Genomic DNA, 24,743 nt, shown 5'->3' on the forward strand with positions numbered 1-24,743 from the left:
TTCTCCTCATCTCTAAATCTAGCCCCAGCACGTTCGCATCGGTGAGAAACATAGGTAGAAGGTGGAACAGCGCAAGATGATGCGGAAACAAAGACCAACTTTCTCCAGCGCAGAGCTGGAGATGCAGCTTCAGCAGGTGGGTTTCATCACTCGCTCTCACACCTCCTGTGTGCTCCCGCATCACAAAGGTATCGTCTCAACGAAGAAGCAAGAGCTGAGAGTAGAGATGATCATGACACCTCACAGATCAACCTAGATCCGACCTCATCGACGACTGAAAATCTCGAAGCACTGGCACCTCTTATCAAGTCGATACAAGATTCCGACTCGGAGCAGCTCTATCTTAGGAGCTTGGACAAGTTTGTAGAAGAGAAGGAGAGGGAGATTGAGAAGATATGCGAGGGAAACTATGAGGTGAGCTTAGCCCCCAACATGTCAGAAAATCCACCAACTCTTTTCGTCCGATACGTTGAGGCAAGCTGACAGCTGAGTTTTATTTGACAGGACTTTGTCTCATCAGTCTCTACGCTACTTACGATCCGACAAGGGACAGGTCATCTCAGACGGCGAATAGGAGAACTGGATGGACAGATGGGTGATGTCGGACGAGCGTTAGGCGAGAAGGTAAGTTGCTTCTGCTATCTACACCTGGATGTTCGGTAGCTGATATGATCTCGCATGTCATGAAGAAACGTGCATTGCTTGAACAAAAGAAAGTTGCAAGAAATATGGACGATGCCATTGAGACGCTGCAGACTTGTCTGAGGCTGTTGGACCTGGTTCACAGAGTTGGAGAGATGATCCGTGAGGGAAAGTACTGGGGTGCATTACGGGTGAGTATTTCTTACGACCTAAATGCGCAGCGCGTATGGCTGACCCTATACTGTATGACAACGATGATAGTCGCTTGAAGACCTACTGCATCTCCCTCCTCCATCTATTTCACAGACGCCTTTCTATGCCCACATTCTTTCTTCCCTCCCATCACTACGACTATCAATCAAAGATGCCGTGACGGCCTCCACCAAGACTTGGTTGTTCGATGTACGCGAGAGCGGAGCGAAAGTGGGCAAGTTGGCTTTGGAGCAGATGGCTCTGCGAATCAAAAAGTGGAGAGCGAGGAGGGAAAAGGAAGGTGGAGTGAGATTAGCCAGAGTCGGCGGGGCATTAGAGCTGGTTAACAATGAGAGGGTCGAGTGTAAGTACTGCATCAAGTGTCGATCAAGGTCGTGCTGATTGATGGTCACCGTTAGTCGATGCGCTAGATAACGATGAGATCAAGATCGATTTCCGGCCACTGTACCAATGCGTTCACATATACGAGGCTTTGGAACGAAAACCGGAGTTCCAGCGCAGTTATCAAGAAGATCGTAAGGTATGTTGTATCCCTCTCTTAGGCTTGAGATTGGGCTGATTGGTATCTGTAGATACAAGCGACCCTCATTCTCACTTCTCGATTGTCGACAACTCCCGAGACCCTCCTGTCTACCTTACCTCTCCTCATGCAAGAGCTCGTCGGATTCTTCATCATTGAATCACATGTCCTCAATACGATGCCAGATTTCAGAACGCAGCGGGACGTGGACGAGCTATGGGACGAGATGTGTAAGCGGATAGTCGAGATCATGGGTCAAGGTTTAAAAGGGTGTAGTGAGCCAGAGGTGTTCTTGGAGAGCAAGACCAACGTCCTGCTATTCGTGCAGACGCTAGAAGTGAGCCAGACGTCCTGGGTCTGACGGGGCGAGGCTGACTTCGTGCAGGGATATGGGTATAACATCACTGAACTCAACGGACTACTCATTACACTGTTTGAGAGATACTCGGAGCTGCTGCTGAGAAAGTTCAGCACCGACTTTGACCAGGTTAGCTATCCGTACGAGCTTCGCTGGAATTCAGCTGACGTAACGATGTACAGATCGTGTCCGAAGACGACAATCAACCGATGATGGTGAATGATCAGGAAGAGTTCGATCAGGTGGCCGGCGTATGCTGGCTCGCAACGGGAGAGATGGAGTCATTGGCTATGTGAGTCAAGAGGTTTCATTTTAGGCTCTCGTGTACCTGCTGACCCGTGAATACAGGCAAGGGTTCCCTCAAGCTATGCCGTTTTCCCAAACATACCCGATGTGTTGCATCAACATTCGAAATTTCGTCGATCAGTTCTACCAGTTTACAGATGGTGTCGCGCAACAACATCTCGATATAGACGAGGTACTCAGAAAGGTGTGTCCATATACTTGAGTGAAGCGAGATATGGCCTACTGATGCGGGTCACAGTCTTTGGATGGCTTATTATCGGATCACGTCAGCAAGCAAATAGCGAGAAGACTGCAGTCGATGTCCAATCTGTCACAGATCGCACAGGTTGTTGTCAACCTCGAGCACTTCAGTACTGCATGTGACGAGCTGGAAGGTGTCCTGATGAATCTGAGGTATGTCCACAGCGACTCCACGACGAGAAAGCAGACTGACCGACCCATATCGCATACCGCAGAGCATCACAACGAGGCGGTCCTGTCAAGCTCTCTTCCTGCGACTCTTTCGCGGCAACTCTCACCATTGCCCAGAACCGAATTGATTCAGTGATCAACTCAAAACTCGAATCATTCTTCGAATTAGCAGAGTACAACTGGATGCCTGCCCGACCACAATCGACGACAACGGATCCCAGCACCTATGTATTTGAGATGATCACGTTCTTGACGGCGTATGTGGATTCGGTCTTGATTGGCTTGAACGAGAGCATCAAGACTAGAGCATACCAGAATGCCTTGGGCAGAATAAACAGATGGTTGATGGTGAGTTGTCCTTGTTAACACTTTCTGATCGGAAAGCAGCTGACGAGATTGCATATGTTATAGGAAACATTATGCGGGAAGGAGGTCACACGGTTCAATGAGATGGCTTTGGCAAGCGTATTGGCGGATGTGAACTTTATCGAAGCGGAGATCAGACGACTCGACAAACCGGGTCTCGACCACGTCTTTGACGAGGTGAAACATGTGAGCTGGACGATGCGTACTTGTATTTGTCGCATGAGCTAACAGTCTTCGATTTGCAGACAATCAATATCGTCCTCTCTGATGCTGTTTCGGCGTATATGGAACCCTCTATCCGGTCGATGTCATACTCCACCGTCAAACCTATACGGCTAGCGGTCATCTTGGCAAAGCTAGGTAAGGGTGCTTATATGACAGGGGGTCAGGCGAACGTGTTCAAGGCGGAGAGGAGGAGACAGGAGGCAGACGATGTGGCAAAGTTGGCAGGGAGATAGGCGGGGTCGCGAGAAGTCGAGGTGACAGGTAGAGGAAGTACTCCAGAAAGCTTCACCTCCCAAGCAAGAGAGGGACATCTGTTTTGTAGTATATAAAACAAGTAGAGGGGAAGATTCTGCTCGAACAATGTTGTACCTCTATGCATACTTAACGACGTAGCGACCGTAATCAGCTTGTGTGTGGGTTTGGTTTCATTCGAGGCACGTCATATTGCCACTCGCCCTGCAGTCGGGTGAATCAAACGCGCGATAAGCCTCCACCTGATCTCTCCAGACCCAATCTCCTAAACATGATTCCTGTTCACTTTCCCCCTCCTTCATTCTTCCCGAGATATATCATCTTCTGTACTCCTACTACGACCCATGGGCTACACACCTACACCAGGTCTACCATCCGGTCTGTCTGATCGATATTGGTCAACATGGTCTCCTTCTCGAAGAGGTGCGAGCGTGATAAATTCGCTCGAGAGGGATCTGGGTGAAGAGTGGATAGGCAGTTGGAATGATGTTGGGTTATATGAAGGGTGAGCGAGTGATGACCTCTCCCACCTATTATATCCCGCCCTGTAGATTATGTCTTAAAAAGGCTCTACGTCACGATCATTGCCTGTGGAATGAGTTGGGGGTTAGTTGCTAAACGAGATGCCTTTGTAGGAACAACAAAATCCCATCGTATCAATCCCTTTCTGTCAATCTGACGACACATCGAATCATCCTCATACCCGACACAACAGACTCGTATTCATCGTCGTCTAGTACTGCTGGACCATCGAAGATTGCTCCGATACCCTCACTACAGACGCATCTGTCGAATGTCAGACAGACGGAGTTTTACACCGGATTTATGAGATCGTCACCCAAGATCACACTCTTCCTAGGGGCTACACCACCATCACTACTTTCAAATGGTTCATCGTCGACATCGAAATTGTCTGTAGGATCTACCAGTAATGGCAACGGTAACGGTACAGGACCAAGCGATTCCTCTTCCTCTTCGACCTTTGGTGTCGGTGCGAATGCCAATACCGCAGAGACGGGATGGACATGTCGAGTATGTGGATATGTCAATTCCACATCCTCATCCAACGGAGCGACAAGTCTTAGCAGAGCGAGTTTGAAGTGTGGATTATGTGGTATACCATATACTTCACAAATACAGTCACAAACATCAAATCCACCTTCGAGGACACTGACTCCATTACCAAATTCGACGCTCACAACGACAATGACAAGCGATGCCTCATCGTCTCCTTCGACAAGTCAAGTAGATGACAAGATGGTAGCTTGTCCAGCATGCACGTTTTTCAATTCGCGCTTTCTTCGGAATTGCGAGATTTGTACTACACCTCTACCGGTATCCAAGTACAATTCGACGACCACTGCTCAAAAACAATCGCCAATAATAACGAATGGAGGAGGGTCCTTTGGAAGTACTACCACTGCTGTCGGGTCCGCTACGACAGAAGGGAAGATGGACATTGTCAGACTGAGTTTCAGAAGAGGCGGATCGCAAGAGGTGTATAAGCGGTTGAAGGCTGTACTGGGGGATAAGGCTTGGGAAAGAGAGCGGGATGGAGGGAGGACTGCTGGTGCTGGTGGTAGTGGAAGTGGGGAAGGGGGATTGGGTAGTGTGAGGTCTGTAGCTGGGATAGGTGAGTGTCGCTCTTATCCCCTTCACAAGCTGGGTGACCCTTCCCATATGAATCGCTGTTTCGATCGAGATTGTCGGTCAGTGACTGACTGACGTTTTGTACTAGACGGCATCCTTCAATCGATGGACCTGTCCGCAAAAGCCCAAGACGAACATATGCAATCGGCCTTTGCAGACCTCGAAGCACTCATGCTCCGCGCAGGGGAGATGGTCCGTTTAGCCCAATCAATCAACAACAAACTCACCCAACAACAAGCGTCCGCCTCGGCCTCGGGAGGTGGACCATCCGAAGAAGAAGCGACAATGATTCGAACTTCATTGGTTCAGCTCGGTCTTGCTGCGCCAGCACTGACGAAGGAGATGGTGAGGGATGAGAAGAGGTATAGAGAGGGATTGGCGAGAGAGTTGGGGGGTTTGTTGACTGGTCATCGGGATCGAGGTGGAGGGAACGAGGGGTTGATGGTCGGGAAGAAAGGGAGAGGAGTGATCGGGTTGGACGAAGTGTGGGGATTGTGGATGCGTGCAAGAGGTGTCGGTGAGTGAACGGCTTTGGCGAAGGGGAAGGGAAGTGGTTTGCTCATTGGGTTGCTGTTCCGTTACTAGCCCTTCTGGCACCCTCTGTATTGATTGAGATTCTACCGTTTCTTCCCTCGCATACTTCCCCATCTATCCAATCACTCACTCTGCCCTCTTCCCTTCGAGTCTTACATACACCGACCTACTCTACTCCCGTGATACTTTATCGAACGATCGACCGTCTTTCTCCATCCCCCTCCTCACTCAACTTCGATATTGGTTCCGATGAGGAGAAGAGTTTCTCGATATTCGAGTTCGCTTCGATCGAATCATTGCCGATAGGTCTAGCTCAAGAATTCCTAGAGATGATGGAGAAGTACACTGCCGATAATGATGGTGGTAGTGCTGGAAGCGGACGGGGATTGGTACGTGATGATCAGGCGAGTCAAGCAGAGGGAGGGACAAGGTGGTATAGGGATGTCATCTCTTCGTGGCCTTTATCTATAAGAGGGTGAAATGGGTATATTATATGAGTGTAGGGAAGGACGATCTATTGCTTGGCAGGTGTGAACAAGTTGTATTGCATTGACATGGTAGGAGTACACAATGTATTGGTATGCATGGACTGATGATGTTTTATCTTATCTTGTAAATGTGTTGGAACTTGATGCTTGCTAATCGACCATGCTACATGCTACGTAACTAAACAATCCTAGGCTCGATTGTCCCTTATGCCCATCACATCACCCTCCATATCGCCTTCTTCCCTCTTACTGCTCATTATAGTACCTTCGTCTTTCTCTGACGACCTTGCTCGCCATCCGCTAATTCCACTTCTCCTCAACGACCACTCCAACCTCTTCCAACTTGTCCAACACACCTTCCCACACTTCTCTCTCATAAGGTCCCGTCACTCCTCTCCTCTTCACATGTCCATCGACCACTCTCAAAGCGGCAAATGCCAAAGTCTTACCGACCGTCACGCTCATAGCTGAGGCGTTCTCATCTCCATAACATAACAATGAAGCAGTGACATTCTGTTGTTGTCCTGCTGGCGAAGTGAGTTCGAAAGCGTGATGGAGAAGACAGGAATCGCGTTCCCCTGGTGAATAGGCGAGTTTCTTCGAGAGAAGGTGAGCGAAGAGGTCGATATTGGTAGGATTTGATAGGCGGGGGAGTAGAGGGACGGGAGAAAGCGTATCGCCAGGGAGGAGACCGAACCTGCACAATCAAGCGATTAGACTGTGTGGCAGACACATAGGACACTGGACAACTCACCACTTCAACGCATCTTGCGTTTCTTCCGCCTGTTTCGTACCAACTATATCACGCAACACGCTCTCCATATCTCCACTCCTAAGACCCTTCGTCAAGCCCAGCTCCCGCCCTGCCGAAGAGAGCAGTAAACCGTCCCAGGTCTGCGGCACCGTCTTCAACGGGTCGCTCCGGAGGAGACCCAGCTTGCGGAATGAGTCGAGTAAGGTTGAGAAGCCTTGATATCGCAATGTGCCACGGAAGAGATTTGTCAAGTCATCAATCGGGCCAAGGCCGTACTTCTCAGCGTAGGGCATCGAATCTCGATTGGCGAGACCCTCAAGTGGGAGTTCGTCCCATAGCTTCACAGATGGGAAATGTTGCGCTAGCAATTGATCGCCTGGAGTGTTGACAGTCTGAGAGAGTATCAGTCGTCCATTGACTGCCACTGGATGCCATCACGCTGCACGCACCTTGCCCTCCCACTTGAACTGCGCATCGTTTTGCGCGGCCGTCAAAACAGCTTTCGGACTCCATGAAAACTTATATCGCAGAGGCACCTAAGGGAAGCATGTCAGTCTACCGAGGGAGAATGATTCCGCGTTTGGGATACTTACTTGACTTGCAGACAACTCGGGTAGACCACCGCACCATGAAACAAACGATGTGACTTTCTTCCCTTCCCTCTGCACTCGGTCGAGGATACGCATCGCTGCCATAGAATCGATACCCGGATCAAGCCCGCATTCCCCAAGGAGAAGGACATCGCTCTCTTGTGCCCTGTGGTGAATGCCGTGTCAGGGCTATATCTGATCCCCGTCTGTCAGAGACTTACTGCTTGTCCAGCGCCTTCATCTCAGGAGACACATATGAAGCGGTCACCAGATGTCGCCCTTTGGCTATACAGTGTTTGGCCACCAGAGGATGCATGGGAGCGGGTAGCAGACTGCATATATGTCAGCTTATCTTGCTTGCGAGCAATGTGGGTACAACTGCTGACCTGACTATCACATCTGCGGCTGCGACAGCTTCGCCAAGAGCCGAGTCATCTGACACGTCCAAAGAGAGTGCCTCTACATTTGATCGATCTCTGATATGTCCACGAGCTTCGGAAACGTTGTTGCTTGCTATCGGCTAGACGTAAGCTTCACATAAGATCAAAGGACAACACAGACTAGCTTACCGATCACAAGATGCACATCCGGTCGAGAGGCAAATACCTCGACAGCTGGCCCAGCGACCAATCCACTGCCAAGTAATAGGACCTTCTTCTTGTCCTTTCGAAGCGAAGCCCCTTGAGACTGTTCAGGCGTGGCAGGCTTCGAGGAGGTTGACTTCCGCCACGCTTCGACTCGTGGAAGTAACCACTGATGGGGTTCCGTAATCTGGCCATCATTGACGATAGCTGCTCGGCGTAAAGTTACAGTTTCGCCGACTTTGTCACCTTCGACAGCATCTGGAAATAGCGCTCGTCGCACAAAGGGCAGAATCTTCTCGGAGAAGTGAGCAGAAGCATCCGCAGCTACTCACGTTGTTAACAATGATCTACAGCGGAACCGCGATAGACACTTACCCAGCTCAGTAGGGAGAATGTCAATGGAGCTGATGAGCATCCCATTGGGTCCCTCAAAGTACGGCTCATCGATAGTTGTATACTTGTTAACAAACTCCAAGCCTCCCTACTCAAATGTCAGGGGAAACTCCGATACAAGGAGAATGGATCACTCACCTCTTTGTCACAACTGATATCTTGGACCGCTATGAGCTGCTGTTTCCCTTCTGCTTGGCTCAAAAGACCCTTCAAATCTTGGTTCGACATCGTTCGAGGGAAGCTGGCACCCCAGCCAACACCGTTAATCAGGGTTGTAATGTGAGGTGCGATCTGCACGGGCCGTCAGCGAATCAACGCGCCGCGAAAGATGTACCGATACCTACTTTTTCTGCGAAGGTGCTTCTGTAAAGCTCAGGCGAGCGGCGATACTCTTCTCGGCTGTAAGGACTGCCCTCGTGGGTGATGAGATAGGAAGATGGAGGAATAGCGCAGGCATATATCTGCAACACAGTAAGCTCCGTCCTCTCTCATAACCGGCAACATCTCACCTTGTTGGATGATGCTATGTTGAATCTGGTCAGCGCATATCGAATAGCAGTGGTTCCAGCCAAACATACCAGCATCTTTCAAAGTCGGCAGCTGATCCGCTGTTGTCCACTCCACGCCCAAGACATCTAAGATATCCCTTGCTCCGCTCGAGACATTTCCAGCTCTTTGAGCATATTAGCTGCCTAGCAATCAATTTATGCAAACAATCATGCGACTCACCCTGTCAGACCAATCACAACTGGACCGCTGCTCGTCCCAGCAGCAGAGCGTAAAGCGTCGCCTGTCTTCTTTAGGGATGCTTTGAAGTCGGCCAGTGAGTTGAAGGTGTACGGTCGAGGAAGGTGCTATTCGGAGCATTAGAGCTACTACGATAGATGGTAGTTCAACTCACAAGGAGTGGAGAAGCAATGCCCCGCTTGAGAAGTGCTAATCCGGTCAATGACAGAGCTTCTCCTGCACCGACCGCTGTGGAACAAGGAGTTTCAGCATCATACTTGCCGAAAACCACATTTATGCTCCACGACTTACCTCCTGCATACCATCCAAATGCTGCGACCCTCTTCAACTCCTCTTTCCCGTCCTTGCCGGTCTTCGGCGCCGTCAACAGCTCGTGATCAATCAAGGTTTGCCCTTTCGTCGGAAGGAGAAACGCGGCCAACAAAGGGGTATTGTACTCCTACACTCAATCAAGCGTGTTAGCTGCCGGATATTGCAGGTAGAACCACAGCTCATGGCAACTCACCTGCCCTTTGTGAGTATGCGAGAACATCATCCACGTCCGTCGCTTCCCCTCTGCCTCGCCGGCTTTCAAAAGCGCGTGAACGTCCTTCAAGGGCGGTTCTTTGATCCCAAGGACGACGTCGACGTCTCTGCCCAGCGATGGGACGATCTGAGCACCAGCCTGAAGTCCGACATAACGATCAGTATCAGAGCTCAGACTTTGACATCAATGATGATGAGTTGTCGATGAAGAGCTCTAACTTACCGCAGAGTATTGATGATCTGTGAAACATCTTCTCCCACAACTCTCAACTTCAACTTTCAGCCCCTCTTTACCCTGTCCATTCCGCTCAGCGAGTAATTGCTCAACAGCTTCAGGTGTGAGAGCCGTTCGTCGTTCCCAGACCCTGGCCGGATCTTCTCTTCTCAGACCTAATGTTGTCAGATCGCGTTGGGAAAGGAAGGGCCGGCGGAGCTGGAGTCGAACGGGTTTTACGCGCAGTAGCATGGCGTTGTAAGAAGATGTGTTCTTATGTTATGCTATCGGAACTGGCTGTGGGAGTAAGAGAGTAGCCTCTGATATGCTGGGTCAGAGATGTCTGTCTGTTTGGGATGAGCGTGAAAGAAGGGGATGTTGGTGATGTCAGTCACGGTGGCAAAGCAATCAGCAATTCAATAGGAGATGAAAGGAAGGAGAGATGATCATCTGCATAGGAGTTTGGAAAGTTGGCTGTGATCACAAGCGCGGGCTGATCCCATTATCTCTTTCTACTATGGAAATACACCATGCGCGTATGCGTATGCGTATACTGAGAGGGCGGTGAGTGGTGATAGTCTCATGATCAGGTTCGGATTGAAACATTGAAACAACAACAAAGCAGCAGCGGCAGCAGCGAGTAGTGTAATCTAACAGCGCATATAAGCGCTTACAGCGAACCGGCCGGCACTTGCAACACAGTGATAAGCGGATCAACAGATCATCGAGCAATGTAATACCACGTCATGTCCCTTACTCACTGGATGGTGCCTGAATCCGGTTCGCTTGTGGATGGTGCAAGTGCATTGCTATCTCCACACGCATCTTGATCTCGTTCACTGTATGGTTTGACAATCCTTGTCCTGTTACAACTCCACAAGCGTATACACTGTCCACTATCATTGCCTCCCTGGACGACCCTTCCCACCATGTCCGCCTCTTCCGCCAATACTCTCATCTCTCCGTCAAATCACAGAGGAACAGCCGCCCCATCCGTTCATCGTCGACCAAGTGTCCACTCACATCACACGACACATGCCCATCACAGTGTCAAACGAAGAGCGTCCACACATGGACATGCGGGCAATCGTCGTTCTTCTGAGGGTGAACATGGGAGGAGAGCCTTGGTAGCCGGTCTCGCGATGAATACGCTTGAAACAGCTGCAGCAAGTAAACCAGCGCCGAAAAAGCGGAATTCAGGTGATGTGAGTGACAGCTCACTCTCGGTCGTCAGGCAAATGCACACCAAGCTGACGTCTGATTTGTTAGCGCCCATTGACCAAATCATCTCGGTCTGATACTCACCTCCCCCGACTGTCGCGGACGCATTCAATGACATCCGTTGTCTCTCATACGAGCAGTAATTCAGCTACCGGTCGACCCGGTAAGGGTGGTCGTAAAAGTAGCGAGGAGACGGTACAGGTGCTCAGCGAAGATGGTGGACAAGCAGGACCCTCAGGAGGTAATGCCGGAGAAGAGGAGGAAGAAGAAGAATGGGAAGATGGTGACGAAGCTCCGAAACCGAAACCATCAAGTAGCGCAGCTATGCGTCGGACGGTCAGCGATACATCTGCGGATCCAAAGGGCAAACAGAAACGACATTCGCATCATCCCAGTATATCAGCCATCATTGCCGAAGGGAACTTGGTGGATACTCCGCTCGAAGCTCCAAATCCATTATCGTCAACTCAACGTACTACCGGTTTCGCAGGTTCAGTGCAACCTCCAGATCCACAAGTTGCTGCTGAGCTGCCATCAGTGGAACATCATCCGGTCATTACCAATCCGATCAAACGAGTAGCGAGTACCAAGTCACTCGTCGGACCAATCATGATGGAGAGCACGTCTGATTTGGGTGCTGGGACGGCATTCGAATCGCCCACGGAATATAAGGAAGAAGACCATGACCACGATGCCAAGGCACCTCCTCCTGGTCCTGCCCGACTACGGTCTACACAGGGCAGCGGGTTGCCAGCTGAAAACAAGGAGGTCTCGACTTCACCCTCATACCCTTTCCCCCAGATGGTACTTCCTTCTCCACCTTCCACCGCCACAACTAAGCCTTCCGCGCCTGTTCCTCCTAAGGAGCAAGATAACACCCCACCCAACTCTGCTCCTATCCAGAACCACCCGCGATCTCGGCAAACGTCCAATCAGAACGGTCACATATTACGACATCGGTATTCCAATTCCTCCCTCCGTTCCATCCAGTCATTGCGAGCACCACCTCATCCGCTTAATTCGCCCACAGGATACAGAACAGGCATGCACGCTTCTCGACCTGGAAGTAACTTCGGATCACCCTCCAAAGGTGGAGATAGGAGAGAGAGGATTCCATCGATGCATCAACCTCCTGTACCTCAACCGCAGGTCAGCTACGAAGTGGCTCAAGGTCATGGATGGGATGAGATTCCAGAGAACGAGGTGTTCAAACGGAGAACAGCGCCTCCTGCTCCTGCGCCGCCAAAATCTAACGGACCAACAGGTCCCAAGCCTCAATCCGTCAGGAAGAGTTCCGTCTCTTCGACACATTCAATCCGAAATATCTTCGCGGGAACACTAGGTACACCTTCCTCCAGTATCACGCCTATCGCAGAGCCCACCACTACTGCCCAGTCGCAGTCGCAGCGGGACGGACCACCCACACCCCATCGTCGATTGACTGCGTTTGAAGCTGCTTCTGCGGCATCTAAACGAAATACGACGACAGATCCTGCATTGTACCATCATTCACTTGGACATTCTACCAATTCGGCCGAAACGACATTCCTAGTCTCGAGGTTCTTACCTGTGAAGAAAGTGCACAGACCCACATGGGAGATTGATCTCAGGGATCCGGAACAGGTAGAGAATCCACGAGTAGGATTGACGAATGGTGATTATAGAGAAAGTCACGAGTCGCTCGTGAGGACTTTTAGAGAGCTGGGAGTGTTCAATGGAGCAGGAAATGGTACTAGCACCGGTGGAGCGACACAGGGTAAGAGAGGGATTAGTAGGAGTTACTCGGGATATAATCTCTTATCAGGAGCAGGAGGTACTGGCGGTGCGAGTAACGATCATACGGATCAAGGATTGGGAATGATAAGAGCGAGAGACGGGACAGGTCTTTTGGTCTCAAAAGGCAGTTCGGGAGGAAAGACCCCGTTCGAGATGAGCGTAGAGAGGTGTTTGGCGCAAAGACCGGGGAGAGTGATTGTGTAAATAGGTGTCTCACGGATTGTTCGGGTCGAGATCGTATCGTTGTATATTGTAATAGCTGTATATCACTCTGATATCGTATAATGAATACCCGCGATGTACTACACAATGTAATGAGCCGAGCCCTTACTCCAACCAGTATGTCGATACAGACTTCATCACTGGTAACTCCAAATTGAATAGGTATGGGCATAACAGAGATATATGCGGGGTATACTATCACTACATCCTCCGTGTCCTTTCGATTCTTCGACTCATAACCCATTTCGTGAAAGTTCGTCCTTGGTCACGTCATATTGTACACCGATTAGAACCCAAACGTAGCTAATCTCTTCATCACTTTGCCACCAATAGTCCCTCCACTAGGTTCCAACAACTGACTTCTTTCCCACAGAGCCTGTAGTAGTAGTTCCCAAATCAGCACTCAACACACGTTAGGTCACGAGAGTGGTCTGGTTCACTCACGTCTTCGTTCGATATGATCGGCGTTTCCCTTATCGCTCTTCTGAACCCCTCACCAACTTCTCCTCTCACGATCGGTCCTCGGTTCTTACATTCTTCCAAAATCCCTAGGATCTCTCCAAATCTAGCAAATTTGTCCCATTGGATCTTGCCATCTTCTTTCCGTCTATCTTCAGGTCTTACACCTTGTAACCTGTTCACCAAACCTAGTATGTTTGTGAGGAGGGGGATCGCAGCTCGTCCGTTCGTTATGTCCGCTTCGAGTGCTCGACGATAATGTACGTATCCACCTCGAGGATCCATTAGTTTCAAGTGAGATTGATATTCTTTCTCGGCAGAAGGTGGGAGAGATACCAGTGATTGTGTGGTCGCTAGTCGATGGACAGACGTCTCGCGCAGGCCGGAGATGACAGCGTAGAGGGTATCGTAATTGTACAATCGTCGAAGTTGGTGTGCGATCAGGATGAAACGTTCAATCACTCGAGCACGATGTTTGGCCTTGGGATTAGCGAGGATGATAGTGGATACCCTGCAAAATTTACGATCATCAGCCCGTAGTCAATTTGTTAGGACGGCACATAGCGACATACCATCGAGAGATATGGTTGAAGAAGAGAATCGACTTCCCCACCGGACCATCCGTTTCCTTTCCAAAATCATGACGAAACACGTCTCTCGGCTATCAAACAGCCACAACATCAGCACCACATCATTTCTCTTGCCCAGGACTGAAACCGACTCACTCGAATAGCTACGAACAACTCCCATTGCATTCTCGTCAATTCCGTCGCAAACGCCTTGGGATCGCTGCTCAAAACCAGGTTTACCGCTCCAGCCCATCTCGCATATCCCGTCTCATCAAGCGTATGGACCAGGGTATCATCCGCTGTCGGGCTCAGTGCGCTGTTCAACCTCGGCTCGGAGTTGCTCCTCGTCCTGTGGGAAGGTTCTCGGGGCACATTCACGCTACTGGTCGAACCACTACTACCAGCATGTGTTGACGTCTTCGCCTTGATCACAGATACGTTGGAATCGGATTTTCCCAAAGTCGAGTCAAAGTCGTATAGCACTTCCGATCCAATCACCAATTCTGTGCCCGTTGTAGAGATCGCAGATGGGGGAGCAGAGGCGTGGATTGACCATGATTGGTCGATGTCGACAACCTCGAATAACGATTGTTCGACCGAGATGAGATCGCCAGTGAGATGTGCCATGAATGTGTATTTCAGTACGAGAGCTAGTATGTCGCGGAACAACGATTGCGTGGAGGGATCTTGCAAGTCGCCAGGATATTGAGTCGTCCAATCGATGACAGCGCCGGTCAATCTATTGCCAAGTACATTAATGTTTAACCAGACCGACTGACATGAGAAATGGGCATTTGACCCACTTCATTAACGCCCAGTTCTTGACATCGCTCGACACCGCGTAATCTTCGACCTCCCTGAACCGATCAAGAAACTCTTGCATCAACTCATGAGGCAGGCAGAAACGTCGGTAAGTCATGAGAAATGCTCGAATGAAAGAGTCATCTGTCATATCACAATTGAATCAGTCCACTGCACACCGAGACTGCCAGCAAACTCACCTTTGTTGGAAACGAGCGCGGTGAAAAGCTGATTGAGTAAGTCTTCCAAATTTATATAGGTGGCGGTTTCACTGCGTGGACAGACGTCAGAGACTGCAAAGCACTCTCAATCCGCAATACTACTCACCCCGAAGTCGTACTCGCTGCCGTCTTTGTCCTCTCCATTTGTACTGCTTGCCCGGCGCTCTTCTCCTCTTCCACCCTCCCTTCTTCTTTTTCTTTGTCGATCGGCGCTATCGCTTTCACCATCCATTGCATACTTGACGAGCTGGAACGACGATCTGAAGCGGCATCGTGACCAGAAGCAGTTTCCCCATCTGTTTCTGCGGAGGTCATATTGAGACCGTGTTTCCATGTCAGTCTGTGACCCGAAGACGATGCGTCTGAATCTGTTGGCGAAGTTATGCCTTCCAGCTCTGCAGGTGTGGCGGTGCCGGAAGAAGAAGGGAATGGTTGAGTGGTGGTGACGATTGTAGCGAGCTTCCGCTGATGGCGACCTGCATGACAAGATGATCAGCGGTGAAGTGTTAGTCGAGCGGACTGGATTGGGTGACTTACGTTGCCTTTGTTCAAGCTTGTATAACAGCCACCGCAGTGCGTTCCTCATCTTTGACTTCCCTTCCGCCGTATTGGTGGTGACCTCAATGAGACCAATGTTGTGTGGTTCCCCGATAGCATTCCCCTGAGGTGCATCGACCTCGAGGTTCGCGTCCGGGTCAGACTTGCACGCGAGTATGACCATTGGAAGGTTGCGCGCCGCGAGACGCTCTGCATGGGTTGAGATCAATCAGTGCCTGTTCTACACATGTTGTCCGCTGTACAAATGATGGACACGCGCTTGATGACGCGCTTTCTTGTGATCATCAATCATCAATCATCAACTCACTCAGAGCATCGCTCAGACCTGCGAGTGAGCTACTCCTCGTGGCATCATAACAGAATATGACACCTGCTATACTTGGGGTACCTTGCGGCCAGATCGCTGTACCATCTGACGCTAGGTTCAGGGCTAGGATGTCCATTTCGAGGAACTCGACTTTCCACATCGATTGTATCTTTCCACCAGGTGTAATTTGCGAAGTGTATGATGTCGCTAGAGACGATTTACGCAATCAGTGTTGCGCGAGTGAAGACTAGTGTGGTGATAGGAATGAGTCCACTCACCTGTCTTTTCACCAAAGGTGCGGGACATGGGTTCCGACATGCCCCACGGGCGCAGTGCTTTCGAGATGACAGTTGTCTTTCCCACACCTTGATGACCGAGCACAGCTATCACATAATCCGACCCAGCGGTTGTAGGTTCCTGTGTGCGGGGTTAGCTGAGCTCAACCAGGTTCAGGACTTACATATGTTCTATCAAATCGCGTCTCGTTCGGCCTTGGCGTTGTATCTAGCCCATCGCTAGGTCTGGGTGTTCTATCCATATTACTCTGCACCCCCGACTGATCATCCACACCTTCGTTCTCAGTAGGTTCCGTCAAGACCACCTGACGCGATAACGTCGACGTCCGTGATCTGGTCCCTCGTATGGATGATGCTTGCGAGTTTGCTGGGTACACAGGACTGGAAGGCGAGTTGGATTTCGTAGATGATCCCGAATCATCACGTTCCATCATCGTCGAACGAAGTTTCCTCATCGCTTCTTGGTCTCTTGACGAGAGTTTGATCCGAGCAGAATGGAACAACGGATCGATGGGTGTCGGTCCGTTCGGAGGTGGTTGTGGAGGCGGACTGACCGAAGGTCGCGAAGCTTGGGATGATGGACCGGCCTCGGACATGGTGACAGGAAGAGGGGCAGGGTTGCCGGTGAGAGGCGTGAAATAGACTGAAGGAGTATTTGGCGATACTGCGTGATCTAACGGTGATAGCAGTGTATCAATTTGGAGACGATGATAGTTGAGACGGCTCATTCCCAGCAGTGCAGAGGTCTATTAGATTTTCTACCCGACAGGTTTAGCGGCTGTCTTCTCTGTCTAAGATAGACAGTCAGCGGGTCTTCTACCAATGGGTCCAATTTACATCACTATATCTCTAAAGACACTCACTAAATTGTGCAGTGCAAAAGTCCACAGTTTCCGTTTCGTCCGCTTTCATTTGTATTCTCAAGAGTATGATCTCTGTCGATCGTTATTGATCTGCATATATACCGTAATGGCGAAATCTTGACATGAGGTGCGGCATGAGTAATGTCGATAAGGGATCGATTGCGATAATGACGTCTGTTATTATTATTGTTGTTACTGTCGTGTTTCGTTATTGTTTGTTTCTGTCCGAATGTGTGTCAGCCCCTGATCGCGAACAAAAGATGTGTATCATATAATCCTCGAAACGAAGGGACGATGTCAGATGTGGTTCGCTGGCGATGATCGACGACGGGGTGAGGAAGGCTGTTCCCAGTGCACCACAGATCGTACACATCGCAGAGTAGAGCCCGATGCGCAGAGCTTGGCAGTCGGAGGAAGCAGGCCAGCAAACGAGGAACCACCAGTAATACCTTCTATCAAGAAGCTGTCTTGCGAACGTGAACACAGAGACCAAGTCCAAATAGCAGGCCAAGAGACTCCGGCGAGGAAGATCCGAAGCAGACTTGAGAAGGAGCATTCCGGTAAAAGACTGTGCACTCACGGGGTCATCACCGTAATTGAGGTGATCATTGACGCGCTCTGGGCGATTTCTAATGTCTTCTTCCTCAGTTTCGCACAACTCTCAACTGATATTTCCTCCTCTTTCCTCTCAAATTGAGTGCTCGCGACCGACCAGTGCGAGGAATGTGATATGCTCGTGTGATGAGCTGTTGAAATGTCTCTCTACCTAACTTTACTGTCAAGTTACGAGTACGGTGTCTGGCACGGACCACCTCCACCAAAATCACGTGATACCGGAATTCGTTACGCTCGAGCGGTTGTCAAGCTAAAGTTGGTCCAAGATGTGTACATGTCCTTTATCAAAACATAATACATAGGTTGACTCGCCTCGCTCAACCGACACACATCATGCTGAGATCACTTTCGACGCCGACAACACTGTTACGACAACGAACAATACCTTTGCGGAAGAACGTCTTTCATCTCTCGCAACAACGGCTGAATTCATCGTCGTCCACTCCGTTTCCGTTCAAACCACCTCCTATCAGACAACGACTACGACCCCTCATCCCGTTCTTCATCTATTGGACGATCATCACCTCCCTCGCTGTACACTTACTACGACTCCGGATCTCCTCACAAGAAGAACTGGATAAACGTAAAGCTCAAATCAGCGTACTCTCCGACCTAGTAGAGAAGCTCGCTAGAGGTGATGATGCGGAGGACGATACTGTACAGAGGGAGCTGGAGATGGTTGGATTGAGAGAGAGGACAGCTTTGACAAGAACGGTCGATGATGAATTGAGAGATACGGCAGATGTCAGATGGTATGAGGTGTTATTTGGGAAGAAGAGAAGTGTTAGTCTCTCGGCCGAGGAAGATCGGGAAAAGGAGGAAAAAGCGATAGAAGAGTGGGCACAAGGTGAGCTCGAGCTCTCACTTTATCAGATGTTCTCGTCAAAGCTGAAACGCGCACTTGCACTCTTCGCTCGTAGTTATCAACGAAGCCACGAAAACGCCATCATCCCCACCTGACACAGCTTCTTCGAAACCGAAATTACCAGAAAGGCCAATCGCCCAAGCGCGAAGGGCTCCGTCATCTAATGTCTATCTAGGATGAAGGATGTCTTGTTCTATAAACTGTCATGGCTGCTTTGCTTTTCGTGGTTGATGATAAGCTTTTGCAACGGGAAACCGATGATAATTACTGATACCCCAAAATTCCTCCGGGATGATCGATACTGACCTGTTTCGGAGTGGATTACATTCGTCGCGCCTGAAGTGCAAATCACACTAATTATACACCGGAAACGGTGTTCGTCAACAACGATTATACCTTGCTGTTATCTTTAGTGCGAACGCCACTACATGAAGCATGAAACTATATCCGAGGGATCGTACACGTCCCTGCGTCCCGGACATTCCGTCAGATGATGTGAGTGACATCATAAAAGACTGATGTGTGCATTTGACGTCTTCGGCCCGCACATATGATATCAAAACACAATCACTCGACCCTTTTCCGGCGGTAATGTACACCGGTATACCTCAAGCCACCTGATCGTAGATCCATCAACGACGGCATAATCAAGTTCCGAACCTTCGTTGGATCAGAGCGTCGATCGGCGGCCCCCGTGGACCCCATAGCTGCTGTATTGATCTTAGGGACACCGGAACCCGGCGGCAAAGGGGTTGACGGACTGTGCAGACTTTCCTACCCCATCGGAACGTTGTTTGGCGAATCGGCACGTTAAGCGTGCTATTCCCAAGAGAACGTGTACGTTGCCTCCTTTGCCTTGTGTGGGAACGTGACCTCCTGTACTTTACTAGTAAAGTATGTGACAAAGGAGGGTGTCGATCCCAATCCAAGCGACAAGACAAAGCGGTTCGAGCTCGATCAAAAGTAGAATCCAAGATCCAACACCCTCCTTTGTTCACCTTGACCGATTGCCGCAACTATCAAATTAGAATGCTCGGACACACAATCAAAGGGAAAATGGGGTGCGGCATCGTCTCTTGTCTTTTTTTGATGTTTGATGAAACGTGGGGTAAAGTCATCAGACGATCTGGACTATCGTCCGCAAGGGGTCCGTGTCCAGTTGATAGAGTTTCACTAGCAATCCCTTGGGGGTAGGGAGGAAGGTAAGAGAGTGAACAATGCGCTCTTGTTAATGTGATCGAAGTGCAGGAGCAGAGGAGAGGAGAGGAGAGGGACGACAGAAAGAGTGAGATACTCTGGAGAGTGGTCGAGCAGAAATCGCCTGAGAAAATCATTGAAAACGGACTCTGCGCTACGAGGATATCTTCAATTCCCCTCCTTCTCAACGTAAAACTCAATCAACATATACTGATTACATACCAAAATCAACCTTCTCTGCAAAGGTCGTTCAACTTACTCGACGATCACTCAAACACTCACCCTACATAATCCCTTCCAACACTCCGCGTACTCTTCTCAAAGTCTTCCCTTTCTAACTCACCCACCCGTCCTTTCCTTCTCATCCAACCTTCCTTTTCCTTGTAGCCCTAATCGATAGCACTGCCCCGTAAAGGTATGTCTATCTATCCAACTTCTTCTCCCACACAATCGTTGCCTCCTCTAACGCGTCCGCTCCGCGATCTGTAGACGTGGAAGTGGACGCGTGTCCGTTATCCCGAAATGGAGGACGCGATGACCCTTCGCTTCTGTCCTCTTCCCGATGATTGGCGCGATGAGATGGATTGATTGCTAACGTCTGCTTCCTTTGGTTTTGCCACTCTGGTTGGAACCAAACAGACCCCAAGCGTCTATTTACATCTCGGCTCCTTAACGTTATCTCTTTCCAATCATCTACCGACCATCTCTCGTCAAGCTATCTCTTTCTTTGCATCTCTCAAATAATTATCTTTACCTGATCTAAATCGTCAACTTTCTCATCGCGTCATCAGCATGTCATACTACAGACCTGCCATACAAACAATCGCCTCTTCCTCTCAATTGCCCGTCCCGACCGCCGCCAACACCGAAGCGGTACAGTCGAAGAACGACGAACAAGCAACAAGATCACTACCGCGCTCACGTTCTGGCTCTGGCTCGGAACATGGACTCACTGATGAGTCGAATGCCAGGGCCGCAACGGAGGGAGAAGCTCATGTTGAGGGCGAGCATGCCAATCATGACGGAGCACGAAGCGGGAGAATGAAGGTTCGCGGTCGGGTCAACTACGAGTTGCTCGAGAAGCTGGCGGCGCAGATGGTGAGTGCGCTCGTGCCACAACCGCAATTTCTGCCTTTTTGTTGCCGATACAGGTCTGTGGCGCTGATGTATTGCCACTCCACAGTGCAATGTCCGGCCATTCGGGGCGTGTGGCAAGGTGCAGGGGGAAGGGTCGTTGTATTGCGAATGGGTGAGTGTGGTTCCGCGTCCACGGTACACAGTCTGGTGTGCTGTCGTGCCACGCACTATCCACTCATTTTTACAAGCTGACTGATAAAATGGGTTCGTGCAGCACACGTGCCAAGCAATCAACGCGGACGGTGACCGATGCCGCAATGGAGTTGGTCGACCTTCCACTTCCCGTATCTGCGCCGCCGGGTGTAAGTTTGCCAACATCATCCTCTTTTACGCCACCGTACTGATGGATGTCTGCCGATTTGTCTACAGACCACGCTGAGAACTCCCGCAATGGACATCTCGTTGCTCTTCTTGCTCGAAAGAAGATCCACGACGAGATGGCCTCTCTCACACGGGAAGAAGAGCATCAAAAACAAGTGCTCTTCTTCGATGCCAACTTCGCTGCCGCCACCACCGCCAATGTTTTCGACTCCAACCTCATCTCCCCTACCTCCACCTCTTCAACCTCATCCACCTCATCTTCTACAAGATGGGGACGATCTTCCCACACTTCAAGTTCGACACAATCTTCTTTGGAGAGTGATCCTGCTCCGAGATCAAGAAGACCGTCGAAGGAGTATACTACGAGGAAGACGGACAAGGAGACTTGGTGGGGTGCGTATGGGGTCGATAAGTGGTGGATTGGGAATTGGCAGGGTCAGCCAGTAGGTGAAGTGGAGCGAACCCGATGGGCGCAGATGGGTGGGAGATGAGGCGGATGGATGAGCGTATCTGGACCGATCTTTCCTTTATCATCTCGACCTACTTTTTACTTCGATTTCGCTCATCTTCTTACTGCTCGATGCAACTGCACAACCTTGTATTTAGGTTATTTGCTTTGATTGTATAGTACCATCATGATGCCGATGACACACCCTTGTATTTACACGATACCTCTGTAACCATGCTACGTATGTACAGTATGCTATGCTATGCGCGGAATCGTACTACTTGCTTGCTTGTTTGCGCCTGGTGCAGTCCTCTCTCAATGACTATGCTACATGTAACTCCCATGATATCTCTGTCCGGTAGTCCCGCCACCACCACCGCCTTTCTTGCCATTCCCACCTTTCGACTGTGATCCAGGTGTAGCAGCTCCTCCTCCTGACCTTCCCTTGATACTCAAACCACCTCTATCCTTTGAAGGAGTTTTACCTTCTTTGGGACTCTCCTTATCCATCTCTTGTCCCCATTTCGATACGTTCCCACCACCATTCCCACCTCTTCGCCACTCACTCTCCCAGTCTTTTTCTTTCTCTTGCTCTTTGTTCCTCTTCCTGTTCTTTCTCCCACTATCATCTCGTTTGCCCGATCCTGCTGTTGGCGTTGACGGTTCTGGTGTTCTCGTCAGAGGTGAAGGAGAATTTGACCCCCCTCCACTACTACTTCCACCGCGATTCGATTTCGGTGTCCCTCCTCCTCCTCCACCATTCCCACCTCCTAGAGCTCTTTGCAGGAGTGCCTTACTACCCGCGCCTATTGCACCACCACCACCACCTCGGATCGAAGGTGAATCTGTCACTCCACCAGAACCGGGTGTCGAGAGTTTTCCAAACGAAATGACTTTTGCCGGAGCTGAAGCCGGAGTGGATCTACCACTTTGACCACCTCCAGGGCCACCAGGTGTCATCAAGTGACCATGACTGAACGGCATCCCATCTTCTCGTCGATCATTTCTCCTCCTCGCAGGCGGAGAACGAGATCGATTTCTACCATGACTTTGTCTCGGTGGTGGTTCTCGATATTCTGAATCCCAAGGTCTTCTCCCAGCTCCGTTCCTTGGTCCAGTAGGCGTACTCATCCCTCCACGTCCTCCTCTTCCACGTATATTCAACCCTCTTCCTCTACCTGCGCCGCCGCGAGAGGAAGCCGGGCCATCGAACCAACTTGGATCATCATCTTCTGAATCCTTCTCTCGTTCTTTCGCATATTGTCTTTGTCTCTCCTTTTCTCTCGACTTCTTTCCAGCATTCGCCCCGGCAAAGTTCTTATATCCCCCAGTGATGAATGGCAAGTCTTTATCTCGAACATCATCATCTTCGTCGAGCCATCGAGCATGTGTAGGTGCAGGGAGATTTTTCTTCCTTGATGAAGACGCTGAGGATGAGGAAGCGGCGAATGGACCTCGTGTGGACATTTCGTACGAGAACGCAGATGGGACAGTGAGGTATGCCAAACTCCCTCGACGTTGGGAGCAGTCCTACAACAACAACAAACAGAGAAGTCAGCAGAACCCTGAGAAAAGACTTGGACGAGTCCCACTCACATCACCAAAGTGACCCTCTCGAGCACAGTTGTAACACCATTCCTCGGTAGGTTCTCCTCCAACGGCTTCCTTTTCCCACCCGTCCGCACCAGCTTTGATCTTCTGCACTTCTTCCCGATCCGCGCGGGATCTGTACAAATATACTCTCCACAACGTAGGACATGTCTATAGTGTGAGAGATATACGATCAGCCCGTCGTGCTCGACTGCAGATATGTGGCCACGTCACTCACATTCTCCATGTGATCTCTACTTCCACATCGATCACATCCCGTCCTCCTGGAATTTCTCGAATCCAGATCCGGACAATCCTGCTTCCTATGTCCTCGACCTCCACATCCGTAACAGACCAATCCTACAGGACAATCCCGTCGTTCGTGACTATCTTCCGCACCACATGTCATGCACTAGGGGAAGGGAACGGTTAGTTTCACTTCCACTCTTAGAATAAAGACCGATTGCCATAGTGATAGGGCGATGGACTCACGATGATGTGTGTGCAGTCTTTACTCCTGTGTCCGGGACGTTTACAATTTTGACAGATCTTACTTTGATCGGCAGTGGCTAGAAAAGTGGGTTCAACCTCGTTCCCTGCCGTTTCCTCGGGATCAAAGTAACGTTTAGAGCCCTAGAATTGGTTTACATGAGCACGCCTGGTTTGTTTGAACCTGACTGACAGGTGATCACTCACTCTGCTGATATCGTCGTCGACAAAATGGAGTCCCTCCATAGGATCATCATCTTCATGACCGACACCCCCGCCTTCTTGATCTGTATCAGCACCTGTAGGTGCTAGGCTTGAATCGATCAGAATATGTGATGGCAGTAATAATCCTCCATCTTGATTGCTCTCCTCTTTGCTCTCGTCCTTCTTCGTCTTCTTCTCATTTTGATCCTTCTGTAGCTCGACGACAGTTTCTCCACCTTGTTGAGTCAGAGTCGGCATCATGGTAGTCGAGAACAGTCCAGGTGGATCAAAATGTTCATTCGAAGTTGTTGTCACATCGTCTTTGGCCGACGTTGAGGTGGTTTGCAAGGGCACTTCATCGATGATAATATCACCAACGGGAGGGACGGTGGAGGTTGAAGGCTTTGGTGATGACGGCTCAGGTGAGAGATCCATACTCGCTCCAGACAGCAAAGATCGAGGTAATGGCGTGAACGAAGTAGGCTTGTATTCGACATCATCACCGGTGGCTGATGTTGCTCCTGCTGTACTTGAGTGCCCTCTTGCTGATGCTGAGCCAGTGTCGATGAAGAACCCAGGAGCGGGCAAAGCCTTCTCATCCATTTCGTCTTTGCTCTGATTTGACGCTCTAACTCTCCCAGCTTTGCGTCGAGGCTTCTTGCCAGATTTGGGTTTGCTTTTAGGAGGTGTATGGGTTTTGCTCGTCGCTTGTTTTGATTTCGGTTTCGGTTTCGGTTTCGGAGTATCTCTTGATGAGGGAGACGGACGCGGCATTATCTATACCAAAGGCGTCGCGACGGTGAAGCAGACTA

General features: G+C 50.2%; 8 protein-coding genes across 8 annotated transcripts; 5 read left to right on the top strand and 3 right to left on the bottom strand.

Moving 5' to 3' along the window:
- Positions 1 to 76: 76 nt before the first annotated feature.
- CI109_101802 (uncharacterized protein) lies at positions 77 to 3,274 on the top strand (the record flags this gene model as incomplete). The annotated part of the gene is made up of 14 exons (XM_032002267.1): positions 77 to 136; positions 247 to 414; positions 505 to 624; positions 690 to 833; positions 904 to 1,198; positions 1,254 to 1,375; positions 1,428 to 1,712; positions 1,761 to 1,862; positions 1,916 to 2,025; positions 2,082 to 2,223; positions 2,278 to 2,432; positions 2,495 to 2,798; positions 2,862 to 3,002; positions 3,062 to 3,274. 14 exons carry the CDS (start codon positions 77 to 79, stop codon positions 3,272 to 3,274), a joined length of 2,361 nt encoding a protein of 786 aa, XP_031863204.1.
- A 363-nt stretch (positions 3,275 to 3,637) lies between these two features.
- CI109_101803 (uncharacterized protein) lies at positions 3,638 to 5,956 on the top strand (the record flags this gene model as incomplete). The annotated part of the gene is made up of 4 exons (XM_032002266.1): positions 3,638 to 3,798; positions 3,929 to 4,926; positions 5,032 to 5,460; positions 5,529 to 5,956. 4 exons carry the CDS (start codon positions 3,638 to 3,640, stop codon positions 5,954 to 5,956), a joined length of 2,016 nt encoding a protein of 671 aa, XP_031863203.1.
- Positions 5,957 to 6,265: 309 nt separating this feature from the next.
- Positions 6,266 to 10,024, bottom strand: CI109_101804 (uncharacterized protein; the record flags this gene model as incomplete). The annotated part of the gene is made up of 17 exons (XM_032002265.1): positions 6,266 to 6,662; positions 6,720 to 7,111; positions 7,169 to 7,255; positions 7,313 to 7,475; positions 7,531 to 7,641; positions 7,696 to 7,822; positions 7,879 to 8,217; positions 8,269 to 8,374; positions 8,425 to 8,577; positions 8,631 to 8,747; positions 8,796 to 8,809; positions 8,865 to 8,959; positions 9,016 to 9,140; positions 9,188 to 9,261; positions 9,325 to 9,472; positions 9,539 to 9,697; positions 9,782 to 10,024. The coding sequence occupies 17 exons, from the start codon at positions 10,022 to 10,024 to the stop codon at positions 6,266 to 6,268; spliced, it is 2,850 nt and encodes a 949-aa protein (XP_031863202.1).
- A 677-nt stretch (positions 10,025 to 10,701) lies between these two features.
- CI109_101805 (uncharacterized protein) lies at positions 10,702 to 12,973 on the top strand (the record flags this gene model as incomplete). Its single annotated transcript, XM_032002264.1, has 2 exons — positions 10,702 to 10,977; positions 11,042 to 12,973. The coding sequence occupies 2 exons, from the start codon at positions 10,702 to 10,704 to the stop codon at positions 12,971 to 12,973; spliced, it is 2,208 nt and encodes a 735-aa protein (XP_031863201.1).
- Positions 12,974 to 13,277: 304 nt separating this feature from the next.
- CI109_101806 (uncharacterized protein) lies at positions 13,278 to 16,798 on the bottom strand (the record flags this gene model as incomplete). The annotated part of the gene is made up of 11 exons (XM_032002263.1): positions 13,278 to 13,367; positions 13,436 to 13,961; positions 14,023 to 14,111; positions 14,176 to 14,758; positions 14,823 to 14,964; positions 15,021 to 15,091; positions 15,148 to 15,517; positions 15,579 to 15,788; positions 15,907 to 16,113; positions 16,185 to 16,323; positions 16,367 to 16,798. 11 exons carry the CDS (start codon positions 16,796 to 16,798, stop codon positions 13,278 to 13,280), a joined length of 2,859 nt encoding a protein of 952 aa, XP_031863200.1.
- A 1,215-nt stretch (positions 16,799 to 18,013) lies between these two features.
- CI109_101807 (uncharacterized protein) lies at positions 18,014 to 18,725 on the top strand (the record flags this gene model as incomplete). The annotated part of the gene is made up of 2 exons (XM_032002262.1): positions 18,014 to 18,527; positions 18,601 to 18,725. 2 exons carry the CDS (start codon positions 18,014 to 18,016, stop codon positions 18,723 to 18,725), a joined length of 639 nt encoding a protein of 212 aa, XP_031863199.1.
- Positions 18,726 to 20,534: 1,809 nt separating this feature from the next.
- CI109_101808 (uncharacterized protein) lies at positions 20,535 to 21,691 on the top strand (the record flags this gene model as incomplete). The annotated part of the gene is made up of 4 exons (XM_032002261.1): positions 20,535 to 20,840; positions 20,926 to 20,991; positions 21,094 to 21,181; positions 21,249 to 21,691. 4 exons carry the CDS (start codon positions 20,535 to 20,537, stop codon positions 21,689 to 21,691), a joined length of 903 nt encoding a protein of 300 aa, XP_031863198.1.
- A 284-nt stretch (positions 21,692 to 21,975) lies between these two features.
- CI109_101809 (uncharacterized protein) lies at positions 21,976 to 24,705 on the bottom strand (the record flags this gene model as incomplete). Its single annotated transcript, XM_032002260.1, has 5 exons — positions 21,976 to 23,178; positions 23,245 to 23,409; positions 23,477 to 23,650; positions 23,731 to 23,871; positions 23,935 to 24,705. The coding sequence occupies 5 exons, from the start codon at positions 24,703 to 24,705 to the stop codon at positions 21,976 to 21,978; spliced, it is 2,454 nt and encodes an 817-aa protein (XP_031863197.1).
- Positions 24,706 to 24,743: the final 38 nt, after the last annotated feature.

This window comes from Kwoniella shandongensis, chromosome 3, assembly GCF_008629635.2.
Source record: "Kwoniella shandongensis chromosome 3, complete sequence".
In the NCBI taxonomy this organism is placed as follows: Eukaryota; Fungi; Basidiomycota; class Tremellomycetes; order Tremellales; family Cryptococcaceae; genus Kwoniella; species Kwoniella shandongensis.